This window comes from Rhinatrema bivittatum, chromosome 6, assembly GCF_901001135.1.
Source record: "Rhinatrema bivittatum chromosome 6, aRhiBiv1.1, whole genome shotgun sequence".
Lineage (NCBI taxonomy): Eukaryota > Metazoa > Chordata > Amphibia > Gymnophiona > Rhinatrematidae > Rhinatrema > Rhinatrema bivittatum.
This window is the reverse complement of record NC_042620.1, coordinates 8,908,695-8,921,818: the sequence shown is the minus strand read 5'-3', so window position 1 is coordinate 8,921,818 and position 13,124 is coordinate 8,908,695. Positions and strand designations below refer to the sequence as shown.

The 13,124-nt window shown below is 44.8% G+C and overlaps 1 protein-coding gene across 6 annotated transcripts in view; it reads right to left on the bottom strand.

Annotated features, from left to right (window-relative positions):
* TTLL4 (tubulin tyrosine ligase like 4) overlaps nt 1–13,124 on the bottom strand; it is a 373,628-nt gene that overhangs the window by 267,530 nt on the left and 92,974 nt on the right. For all 6 annotated transcript variants that reach the window (XM_029605017.1, XM_029605022.1, XM_029605021.1 and 3 more), the window contains exons 4-5: nt 7,893–7,956; nt 7,492–7,613 (exon numbers count right to left, since the gene is read on the bottom strand). In XM_029605017.1, coding sequence (XP_029460877.1) covers nt 7,492–7,613; nt 7,893–7,956 — 186 coding nt within the window. The remainder of the gene's footprint in view (nt 1–7,491; nt 7,614–7,892; nt 7,957–13,124) is intronic.

Below are 13,124 nucleotides of genomic sequence, written 5' to 3'. Positions count from 1 at the left end.
AAACGAGCAGAAGAAGAGATAGCGGATGCCCTGCAAGGGGCTCTCTTTAAACAAATTGTAATGGAACCCATGAGGGAGGTAGTTATACTCGACCTAGTACTCACTAACAGGGATAATGTTGAAAATGTCTGGGTAGGTGCCCACCTCAGCATCAGTGATCATCAAACAGCATGGTTTGACATCACAAACAGGATACAGTGAAGTCACAAGACCACCCAAGTTTTGACTTTAAAAATACAGACTGTGTCAAAATGGGGACATACCTAGAAGGCAGAACCAGAAGAGTGGGAGAAAATGGGAGAGGTGGAACAACAGTGGACAAAACTAAAGGGAGCAGTCACAAAAGCAACAAATCTATATGTTAGAAAAGTAAACAAAAGTAAGAGAATTAAGAAACCAATCTGTTTCTCAAAAGGTGACTGACATAATAAAAGCAAAAAAATAAAAAGCAGCATTCAATAATTCTAAAGGATCCCAAAAAAGAGGAACACAGGGAAGAATATCTAGTAAAACTTAGGACGATGAAGAAAATAATCAGGAAAGCAAAAAGTCTGGCAGAAGAAAGGATTGCCAAAGAGGTAAAAAGCAAGATGACAAAACATTCTTTAGATACATCAGAGAAAGGATAAAGGTCCAAAGTGGTATAGTGAAATTGAAAGGTGGCCAAGATCAATGTATGGAAAGAGACAAAGAAATGGTGGAAATATTAAACAAATACTTTAGTTCGGTGTTCACTAAAGACGACCCTGGAGAAGAACTGTTGCTAATTAACAAGACTGTGGAAAGGGGTGGAGCAGACGAAACTCCGTTTACAGAAGAGAATGTATGGGACGAGCTAGGAAAACAAAGTGGACAAAGCCATGGGGCCTGATGAGGTTCATCCCAGGATACTGAGGGAGCTCAGAGATGTGCTGGCGGCTCTGCTGTGTGACCTGTTCAATAGATCCTTGGAAATGGGAGTGGTGCTGAGTGATTGGAGAAGAGCGGTGGTGGTCCTGCTTCACAAGAGTGGGAGCAGAGAGGAGGCGGGAATCTACAGGCCAGTTAGCCTCACCTCGGTGGTGGGAAAATTAATGGAGACTCTGCTGAAAGAAAGGATAGTGAACTATCTACAATCCGGAGAGTTTCTTGATCCGAGACAGAATGGATTTTCCAGGGGAAGGCCCTGTCAGCCAAATATGACTGATTTTTTTTGACTGGGTGACTAGAGAATTGGATCAGGGAAGAGCGCTCGATGTGATTTACTTGATTTTAGTAAAGCTTTTGATATGGTCCCACATAGAAGACTCATGAATAAAATGAGAAGCCTGAGAGTGAGCGCCAAGGTGGTGGTGTGGATTACAAACTGATTGACGGATAGAAGATAATGGTGAATCATGTGATGGTAAATGGAACCTGCTCTAAAGAGAAAACTATGTTAAGTGGAGTGCCACAGGGATCGGTGTTGGGACAGGTTCTGTTCAATATCTTTGTGAGCGACATAGGGGAAGGGATAGAAGGTAAAGTTTGTCTATTTGCGGATGATACTAAAATCTGCAACACAGTGGACACAGAAGGAGTAGAGAGAATGAGATGGGAATTTAAGGAAGCTTGAATGGTGGGATTCAATGCCAAGAAGTACAGCGTCATACATCTATGGTGTGGTAATCCAAAAACGTTGTATGTTGCCAGTGCACAGGCTGGAGCAGATTTCTCTTTGTAGAACTGAATTTGCATTGTGGCTAAGTTTTCTTGCTTATTACTTACAAGTTTTGTAGAAGGCTTCTGTGAATAATTCCTGTCTGTGTTTTCATTTCTTTATAGTAAGATATTATTCTAGTAAATTAATTTGCTGTTTGGTTGCTCTGCTATAGAGTTAAGATTGATTACTGCAATGCTCTGTTTACTGGGTCTACCCAAAGCCACCATTCAACCTTTGCAAATGCTGCAAAATGCAGCTGCCCGCATTATCACCGACACAAGCCGCCATGATCACATCACTCCAGCTCTTCAGTCTTTGCACTGGCTACCCGTGGCTTACAGGATAATTTATAAATCTATGTCGCTGATACACAAAGCCATTCAAAACAGAGAAATGCTCTGGTTCACAGATCAACTACAATTCAAAACGTCTTCCCGCCCAACGAGATTCCAGAATTTAGCCAAACTAAATATCCCAGCACCCAATCTGACTAAACTCTCTAGTACAAAAGAACGATCTTTCATCATTGCTGGATCAACTATATGGAACACCATGCCCTCCGAATTACGCCAGGAACTCTGTCACAAAAAGTTTAAACAAAACCTTAAAACCTGGCTATTTAAAAAAGCCTACTATCAATGATCTGAATCATCATCTACTCTTCCTGCCACAATCTCTCATATATTGCTTATATTCTATTAATACAAAGTTATATACTGTATTGTTTTCGTTTTGTTACCTTGTTATATTGTAAAGCGCAATGCTGAATTACTGTTTTAATGTAAACCGAGGTGATGTTATTTACGTACCCCGGTATAGAAAAATCTATAAATAAATAATAAATAAATAAATAAGAAAAGAAACAACAAAAAACACTCCAGCTTTAAATCTATTTCTCTTTTGCAGTTAGCTGGTACAAATAATCTGTTTAAATCTTAATATTGGGACATAAAGACTGTTTTAAAAAAATTGACAAAAAAGGATAGACAAACTTCTAGAAGAGACCTGATCCAACTGGATTGGGTGTGTCTCAGACCTTGGGGGGAGGTAAACTTAGTGAAGCAGGAGAGCCATTGTGGCCAGTGCACAGGCTGGAGTATATTATTGGTCTGGCTGTTTGATAATTTGTTTGCTTTAAGATTCAGTATGCCTGCATTTCTCTTATTGTAGAGCTGTCTTTAATATTCTGTTTAATATTGGCACATAAGTGCTGAGGGATCATTTAATAGATAAAGGACTATTAACGTTCCAGGAAGTGCCCTGCTTTACCCAGCTTGTCCCAGGTTAAACTGTTTGACTCCCTCCCACCCCTGGGGTTTGTTTTCTAATATAGACTGCCTTACTTAACATTAGCAACAAGATAAATTAGTAAATTGTTAACAGTAAAGGAAATACCAATCCAAAAATTTACCAAAATGAGGACTATCCAATGTAACTGCTGTGGAGCCTTTATTCTGAGGGAAAGCATCTGGAAACTTAGAGCTTGCCCAATTTGTGCACAACTCTCTTCCTTGAAAAAGGAGCTGACTGAGGTTAAAGCTCAATTAGCTTCAATTACAAGAATTACACCCACATTGCATTACTCAGAAAATAATTCCCCAATACCACAGAAAAACCAGGAGTCAAGAAAAAGAGATTCATTAGGCTCAGGCAGGACACACAGTCACCCATTCTTGACAGATGGGCAGCCAACAGGTATACCCCCCCACTCAAACAGGTCATTAAGGAATTCATTAAAAACCAGGATTACACTGGGCTCTGGTAGAATTAGACCTGTGATGAGGAGACACACACTGTACCAAATGCAAAAAGAACAAAAAGCCTTCTCTATATTAAAAACTGAAGAAGTTCTTGAGAAAAACATTGAAGTGTTACCAGAAAAGGGAAAAAAAAACCCCAATGCATGCAGAATTTCAAGATCCATAACCAAAAGAAAAATCTAATTGAGATGGATAACTCTGTCAACAGTGGCACAACTGCAAAAGGAAAGAGTGAAGTGAATAACAAATCTCAACTAAAGTCTCATAAGGAGTCCAGGAAAAGCAATAACCTTAAAGAGAGTACCTGGAAAGCTATGACCACAAATGCTCATAGTTTGGGAAATAAAATCCCAGATCTGCAGGCCCTAATGACGGAGGCAGAATTGGACATTGTTGCTATCACAGAGACATGGTTCACAGAATCTCATGATTGGGATACAGCAATACCAGGCTACAACTTGTTAAGGAAGGACAGAGAGGATAGAAAAGGGGGAGGCGTGGCTCTTTATGTCAGAAACAATATCCAAGCATCTGAGCTGCAAGGAAGTTGGGGCAAGGAAGAAGCACTATGGGTCGACCTAAAAAAAGATGACGGAGCGTCCATTTATATTAGAGTGGTTTACAGGCCTCCAAATCAAAAGGAAGAGCTGGACAGAGATCTGGTTGAAGACATCCATAAGATAGGTAAGAAGGGAGAAGTGGTGATCGTTGGTGACTTTAATATGCCAGATGTAGACTGGAAAATCCCATCTGCAGAATCTAAAAATAGTAGAGCGATAGTGGATGCCATGCAAGTAACTTTGTTCAAACAAATGGTAATGGAACCCACGAGAGAAGGAACTATACTCGACTTAGTGCTCACTAATGGAGATAACGTCTCTGATGTCCAGGTGGGCGCCCACCTCAGCACCAGTGATCATCAAACGGTATGGTTTAATATCACTAAAAGAATATGGAAAAGAACCACAAAGACCCGAGTTTTACAGTTCAAAAACACGGACTTTGAGGAAATGGGGAAGTACCTAGAGGAAGAACTAAAAGGATGGGAGAACGAGAGAGATGTGGATCAACAGTGGTCCAATCTAAAAGGAGCAATCACCAAGGCAACTGCTCTATATGTTAGAAACGTAAAGAAAAGCAAAAGAAAATTGAAACCTATCTGGTTCTCAAAGGAAGTGGCTGACAAAATTAAAGCTAAAAGAACAGCATTCAAGAAATATAAAAGATCCCAAAGGGAGGAGCACAAAGAAGAATATTTGATTCAACTGAGGGAGACAAAGAAATTAATCAAGTTGGCAAAAAGTCAAGCGGAAGAGAGGATTGCCAAGGAGATAAAAAAATGGTGACAAAACATTTTTCAGATACATCAGCGAAAAGAGAAAAGTCCAAAGTGGTATAGTGAAATTGAAAGGTGGAAATGATCAATGTGTGGAGAGAGATGAAGAAATGGCAGAAATATTAAACGAATACTTCAGCTCTGTGTTCACTAAAGAAGACCCTGGAGAAGGACCATCTCTCTACAACAAGAAACTGGAGGGAAATGGAATAGATGAAAATACTTTCAGTAGAAAATGTATGGGAAGAGCTAAAGAATCTGAAAGTGGACAAAGCCATGGGACCTGATGAGGTTCATCCCAGGATACTGAGGGAGCTCAGAGATGTGCTGGCGGGTCCGATGTGTGACCTGTTCAATAGATCCCTAGAAACGGGAGTGGTGCCGAGTGATTGGAGAAGAGCAGTGGTGGTCCCGCTTCACAAGAGTGGGAACAGAGAGGAGGCTGGTAACTACAGACCGGTTAGCCTCACTTTGGTGGTGGGAAAAGTAATGGAGTCACTGTTGAAAGAGAGAATAGTGAACTATCTACAGTCCGGAGAATTGATGGACCAGAGGCAGCATGGATTCACCAGGGGAAGATCCTGTCAGACAAATCTGATCGACTTTTTTGACTGGGTAACCAAGAAATTGGATCGAGGAAGAGCGCTCAATGTCATCTACTTGGATTTCAGCAAAGCTTTTGATACGGTTCCGCACAGGAGACTGGTGAATAAAACGAGAAGCTTAGGAGTGAGTGCCGAGGTGGTGACCTGGATTGCAAACTGGTTGACGGACAGAAGACAATGTGTGATGATAAATGGAACTTTCTCTGAAGAGAGAGCGGTTTTAAGTGGTGTACCGCAAGGATCGGTGTTGGGACAGGTCCTGTTCAATATCTTTGTGAGCGACATTGCGGACGGGATAGAAGGTAAGGTTTGTCTTTTTGCGGATGACACTAAGATCTGCAACAGAGTGGACACGCCGGAAGGAGTGGAGAGAATGAGACGGGATTTAAGGAAACTGGAAGAGTGGTCGAAGATATGGCAGCTGAGATTCAATGCCAAGAAGTGCAAAGTCATGCATATGGGGAGTGGAAATCCGAATGAACTGTATTCGATGGGGGCTGATGTGCACGGAGCAGGAGAGAGACCTTGGGGTGATTTTATTTATTTATTTATGATTTTTATATACCGGAGTTCCTGTATACAATACATATCACTCTGGTTCACAGTTAACAGTAATAACTACTGCCGGGTGGCAGTTTACATGGAACAAATCTTGGAACAAAAAACAGAAAATTTGGTCTAAGTAAATAAGATAGTGTCTAATGATATGAAGTCTGCGAAACAATGCGACAAGGCGATAGCAAAAGCCAGAAGAATGCTGGGCTGCATAGAGAGAGGAATATCGAGTAAGAAAAGGGAAGTGATTATCCCCTTGTGCAGGTCCTTGGTGAGGCCTCACCTGGAGTACTGTGTTCAGTTCTGGAGACCGTATCTACAAAGAGACAGAGACAAGATGGAAGCGGTACAGAGAAGGGCAACCAGGAAGGTGGAGGGTCTTCATCGGATGACATACGAGGAAAGATTGAAGAATCTAAATATGTACTCCCTGGAGGAAAGGAGGAGCAGGGGTGATATGATTCAGACTTTCAGATACTTGAAAAACTTTAATGATCCAAAGACAACGACAAACCTTTTCCATCAGAAAAAAATCAGCAGAACCAGAGGTCACGAGCTGAGGCTCCAGGGAGGAAGACTAAGAACCAATGTCAGGAAGTATTTCTTCACGGAAAGGGTGGTGGATGCCTGGAAAGCCCTTCCGGGGGAAGTGGTGAAGTCTAAAACTGTGAAGGACTTCAAAGGGGTGTGGGATAAACACTGTGGATCCATCAAGTCTAGAGGGCGTGAATAAAGAGGAGGCAGCAAAACACTGCACGGAGCGGCAGTAGCCACAGAGGCATTCACGGAGCGGGATGCCAGTGGTTGGAGTTCCACCTTCACGGAGCGGAAGGATGAAGGGCTGCCATCTCCAAAAAAAAAAAACAGGGGTGGGTAAGAGTATGGGGCAGGGGTGTGGCCTGCTTGTTACAGTGGTTGCTACCCCTAATTGAGCTGGATGTTCACTTGGATGCAGATACGGCACTGCTCTCTACATTGGTGATGGGGTGGAGGGAAATTGTGGTGGGGTGAAGGGGAATTAGGGCTGGAGGGTACTGGAAGCCAATAGTAACAGGTGGGAGAGAGAAAAAGGGAAATAAAAAATGGATAAAGTGCGTAGCTTGCTGGGCAGACTGGATGGGCCGTTTGGTCTTCTCCTGCCGTCATTTCATTTCTATGTTTCTATGAGATGGGGGGTGAAGGGCTGTTGTGCACAGAACAAGAGAGACCTTGGGGTGATACTGTCTAGCAATCTGAAAATGACGAAGCAATGTGACAAGGACTCAGAGCTTCTCATGGTATCCTAACAGCTAAGCACTGGATCTCTGGAGACAGACATGGTGAGTGTAGAGGTTCCCATTTCTCAGAGCTGTGCAAAAGGAATTTTGCCTTCTTCAATGGGCCCTTAGCGCCCTCTCTCCGCAGCTCCATCTTAGTTTAGCTGCTTCACACACCAAAATCCAACTCCAGTCTTACACACTCCCTCTAAAGCATGCTCACAAACATTCACTATCATTAGGCCCTAACACACATCTTACAAGACATACCATGTGGCACACCTAGTACTAGTCTTACCTGTTTCATCCCGTGTTCCAAAATAGAGAGTGGGAGGCACATTAGGGAACATACTCAGAGAAAGAGCTGGTTTAATGATCTTCTCTTCATGCTTTGACACTGGGACCAAATTGTCACATTCTCTGGGGAAAGCAGAAAGGTAAAACACTGCAGAAGATCCAAACAAACAAGGCATCTTTGACAAAACAATAGAGCTAAGTACTTTTCAGTAGGAAATCAATTCCACAATTAACTTGTCTCCTGACATACTAAAGAGTAGCCAATGAATACTTTCAGCCCCCATCATAAATAAAACAAAGATACTAGTTGTTATTGTCAGGCATGTAGCCCCAGGCCTTCATGAGCAGATAGTCCCTCTATCCTTATCATATATCATTTCTGGGCAAACTCCTCTGCCTCACCTGGATACAACAGTCATGGATGCAGAGGGTGGGGATCCTGTCTCTGAAGAATAATCCGACTCATCTGCAAGGGAGGAAGAAAAGATAAGGCATCTTATTAACTAAGACCCGTACCAGGAAGAGGAAGCTGCATCAAAGTGCTACTCTTTGGGCTGCATTTGTGCCAGATCTGTGTCTCCGAGAACTTTAACCCAGAATCTATTCCCAAATCTCAAACTCCTTGCCCAACATAGCTGTCTGGATGTCCTGACACAACTTATCTTTCCTCTCAAAGCCACATCCCCCTGGTTTGTTTTTTTTTACCTATGTGAATAATATGGTCATCCTCCCACTCCCCTCAGTCCATTACCTTGAGGTCATTTTCAATTTTTTTCTTCTGTACCCACATCCATCTCTTCCTTTCTGAACACACTAACAAACTTTACCTGCTCTCTCATCACTTCTCACTTAGACTGCTGCATTCCCCTTCTCAAAAGTCTCCCACTAAACCACTGCGCGTCACTACAGTCTATTCAAATTTCAGCTGCATGACTCATTTTCCTGCACTTACGTCCATATAACCCCCTTTGCTAGGCGATATAAGGTGTGCGTGGCAGAGGGCCCAGTTTAACCTGCAGTTCTGTGCACATACATTTCTACTGACACAGCAGGGAATTCTGCACACACAATGTGCATACAGGTTAGCGACCTCTCATGAAAATCCCATGATTTAGTTCTTTGCTTTATTTATTATGTAAAACTGTTTATTGAAAACCAGAAATATCACATACATTTGACATACAGGACTCTGTAAGCATGCCAAATTAAACCAAAACTCAGCCACATATGCAATTAAACCATTTTTATATATACTTTCTCCCACAGAACCATCCCCCCTTCCCAAGTGAGAACTAACAAGGGAAAGAAAAAAAATACAGGATAAAACCTCTTGTAAAACTGGACATACACATTCAGGGGTAGTTGATAAGCTCACTTCTTTCCCTAGGGGACAATCTTTGCAAATAAGTCTGCCAAATACTAAGGAAGGCAACCAGAACAAAATTAGATTGGTGTCAGGAAATACTTTAATTAAATGTAAAAACCAATGTATTTCCTGACACCAATCTAATTTTGTTCTGGTTGCTTTGCTGCTATGTTGATTCAGCTTCCCTGTTGTTTTCTGGGACCAAATACTGAGGAAGGTACATTTCGATTTGAACGAGCGCGAGCTAGTCTGATTCTGCATTAATGCATGCAGTTTATTCCTCCAAAATCAGATACTTGGAGGGGGGTGTCTTTCTCATGTCCGTGCAAAAGAATGGCCTTGTTCGTAAACACTTATCCCTCTCCCGTATCTGAAAAAACAAGACTACATCAAAAAGAACACCTTCAGGGTGAAAGACCCAGCAACAGGGACAGATATCTTCGAATCTTATCCCAAAAAGTTCAAATAGCTGGACAATTCCAAAAACCATGCCCCTAAATGTCTGACACTTGCTACACAGCTCGGAGTTTAAGTAACCCACTCTGTACAGCCAAGAGGGAGATAAATATGCCCCGAGTAAAAATTTATATTGCATCCTCCGTCAACTCAGGTATACACTTTATGGCATGATGGAGAGAAAATCAGCCAAGGAAGGTATCTCTGCCTTCCATCTAGCATATAATTCTACCCTGAAATCTCAGCCTTAAAATTAAGGAGCGATTTACAATGATGAGAAATTCCCATCTGACCCCACCTATCTACTTGAAAAAAGTCCTCCAGCTGATCTATGAGCCCATCACCAAGGTGAGACTTCATCATTATGTACAAACATTACGGAAGTTGAAGGTAGGCAAAAAAGGACTTAGGGGAGAGAGAAAAGCACATAGAGAGAGTATGAAAGGACAACATAGCACCCTCAGAGTCCACCACATGCAATAAGATTATATCCTTTGCCTCCCATTAATAAAAAAAAAAAAAAAAAACCCATACCCTGTATATGCCTGGGAGAAAATCCAAGTTACACAGATTCTAGCGGACACTGACCCAATCTATGACAAAGATATGCCCACGCCTTATGCAATGTTATCACTGCAAAATGACATCATATAGAGAGGCAACCAAGCCATCCAAGCATGTAGGACATACAAGGGACGCAATGGTTTAATCAGTTCACTCTCCAGCTCCAGGAATTAAATATCCAATCCTTCATGTGCTGCAGTAAACAGGCCATATTATATTCTTCTAAATCAGGGACCCCCATTCCCCCATGAACCCACCAAGTGGATCATGGAAATCCTTGCTCATTTCCCACGCCAGACAAAAAGAGATAACATATGAAAATTAGGTCTTACCTCCGATAATTTTTGTTCCTGTAGTACCTAGGATCAGTCCAGACTCCTGGGTTATGCCTCCGCACCAGCAGGTGGAAACAGAGCAAAACTTGACAGGCTCTGCCATATATACCAGGGTGCCGCCCACAACCTGTCAAGTATTACGCCATGTCAAAGCAGTGTGGTTCCCCAATATAAACTAAACTATATACATGAAGAGCAACGGGGAACCCTCGGGTCACTTCCCCCAACAAGAACCTGATCCAGACAAACGAATCACAACAGATTGAAAAAATGTTGCCATGAGCCAAACATTTCTTTGTTTATCCATAACAGCGGACTCTCCAAACGTGCTGCAGCATAGGGCGGGACTCTGGACTGATCCTAGGGTACTACAGGAATGAAAATTATCGGAGGTAAGACCAAATTTTCATTTCCCTGTACATACCGGATCAGTCCAGACTCCTGGGATGTACCAGAGCTAATTACTTAGGGTGGGAACCTGAGAGGCCCGCTCTCAACACGCCTGCTCCAAAATTTCCCTCTCTGGGACCCTGTACATCTAGATGATAATGCCGCGCAAAGGTGTGTAACGATTTCCAAGTTGCTGCCCTACAAATCTCTAGAGGAGAGATCTGTTGAGACTCCGCCCAGGACGCAGCCTGGGCGTGCGTGGAATGCACTTTCAGCCCCAAAGGCAGCGGTCGACCCCTCAGGAGATTTGCCAAATTTATAGCTTCCTTCAACCAGCGCGATATGGTTGTCTTGGAAGCCATGTCCCCCTTCCTGGGACCCTTCCAGAGCACAAAGATGGTCCGAAACCCGGAAACCATTGGTAACTCGAGATAGCGTACAAGGGCCCTACGCACGTCCAACTTCCTCAAGTCCTTGGAGGACAGATCTGATCGCTCGAGCTGTGGGAACGCCGGAAGCTCCACAGACTGGTTCAGATGAAAGGCCGACACTACCTTTGGGACGAAAGAAGGAACCGTCCGGAGAGTAACACCAGACTCAAAGATCCGCAAGAAGGGTTCCCGACAGGATAAGGCCTGAAGCTCAGAAACTCTTCTGGCGGAAGTGATTGCCACCAAAAAGACCACCTTCAACGTGAGGTCCTTCAACGTAGCTCCCTTCAAAGGTTTGAACGGGGGCCCACACAGCGCCTTAAGCACCAAATTTAAATTCCAGGAAGGACAAGGGGACACCAGAGGTGGACGTAAATGTGTCGCCCCCTTCAGGAATCTAATCAAATCAGGATGGGATGCCAACGATCCACCGTCCACTACGCCGCGCAAACAACCAAGGGCAGCAACCTATACTCGCAAGGAATTCCAGGACAGACCCCTTGACCAAGCCCTCCTGGAGGAAGGCTAATATGTCTGGAATGGAAGCCTGGGTAGGTCGAACCGCTCGGGAGACACACCAGGACTCAAAATCCTTCCATACACGCATGTAGGACAAAGAGGTTGACACCTTGCGAGACCGCAAAAGAGTGGCCACCACCGCATCCGAATAACCCTTGCCTTTCAACCGGCGCCTTTCAAAAGCCATGCCGTTAGACAAAAGCGATCTGCCTGATCGAAACAGACGGGGCCCTGATGAAGAAGATCTGGAACTGCCGGGAGACGGAGCGGGGGTTCCAAGGTCAGATTGATGAGATCCGCGAACCACGGCTTTCGGGGCCACCAGGATGACCTCCGCGGGATGGTCCTCTATGCGACGCAGGACCTTGCCTATGAGAGGCCACGGGGGAAAGACGTACAGAAGAACTAACGTCGGCCAGGGGAGCGCCAGGGCATCCACGCTCTCCACACCTGGTTCCCTGCGACAGGTGAAGAAGCGTGGCACCTTGGCATTCTGAAAGGTTGCCATCAGATCCATGGCCGGTCGTCCCCACCTGTCGCAGATGAGCTGGAAGACATCGTCCGCTAGCTCCCACTCTCCTGGATCTAGCTGGTGACGAATCAGGAAGTCCGCATGTATGTTGTCTACCCCTGCGATGTGAGACGCAGCGATGCTGATCAGGTGCCTTTCCGCCCATTGGAAGAGCAACCGGGCTTCCAAGGCCACTGGGCGACTCAGAGTCCCCCCCCTGACGATTGATATAAGCCACTGTGGTCGCATTGTCTGACAGGACCCTGACCAATTTCCCCTGAACTAATGGTAGGAAAGCCAGCAAGGCCAGGTGAACCGCCCTGGTCTCCAACCGATTGATCGACTAGCGCGACTGTCGCAGACCAGTGACCTTGCACGGACTGTCGTAAGCATACCGCCCCCCAGCCGGAGAGGCTCGCGTCCGTGGTGACCACTGTCCAGTCCGGGGCCACAATCGAGACCCCCTGCAGAAGATTGCCCGGATCCAACCACCAATCCAGACTGAAACGGGCCGCAACCGTCAGAGGTAACGGGAGAGTAACGCCGACTGTAAGGGACGCATGTGCGCGAAAGCCCACGGAACCAATTCCAGCGTAGAAGCCATGGAACCAATCAACTGCAAGTAGTCCCAGACTGTCGGCGGCTGCATCTGCAGAATAGCCCGGACTTGAGCTTGTAGCTTGCAGCAGCGGTCTACCGAGAGGAAAACCTTTGCTTGCCGTGTGTCGAAGAATGCTCCCAAAAATTCCGGAGACTGTGAGGGTTGAAGACGACTCTTGGCTGTGTTGACCACCCAGCCGAGCGAGTGTAACAGCTGCAAAACCCGCTGAATCGCTGACCTGCACAACTCCACAGACTTTGCGCGGATCAGCCAATCGTCCAGGTATGGATGGACTAGCAGGCCCTCTCGGCGCAATTGGGCTGCCGCCACCACCACCAGTATCTTGGTGAAAGTTCTGGGGGCCGTCGCTAGCCCAAACAGGAAGGCCTGGAACTGATAGTGCTTCCCCAACACAAAGAAGCGAAGGTATTTCTGACGCTCCTTGCGAATCCCGATGTGCA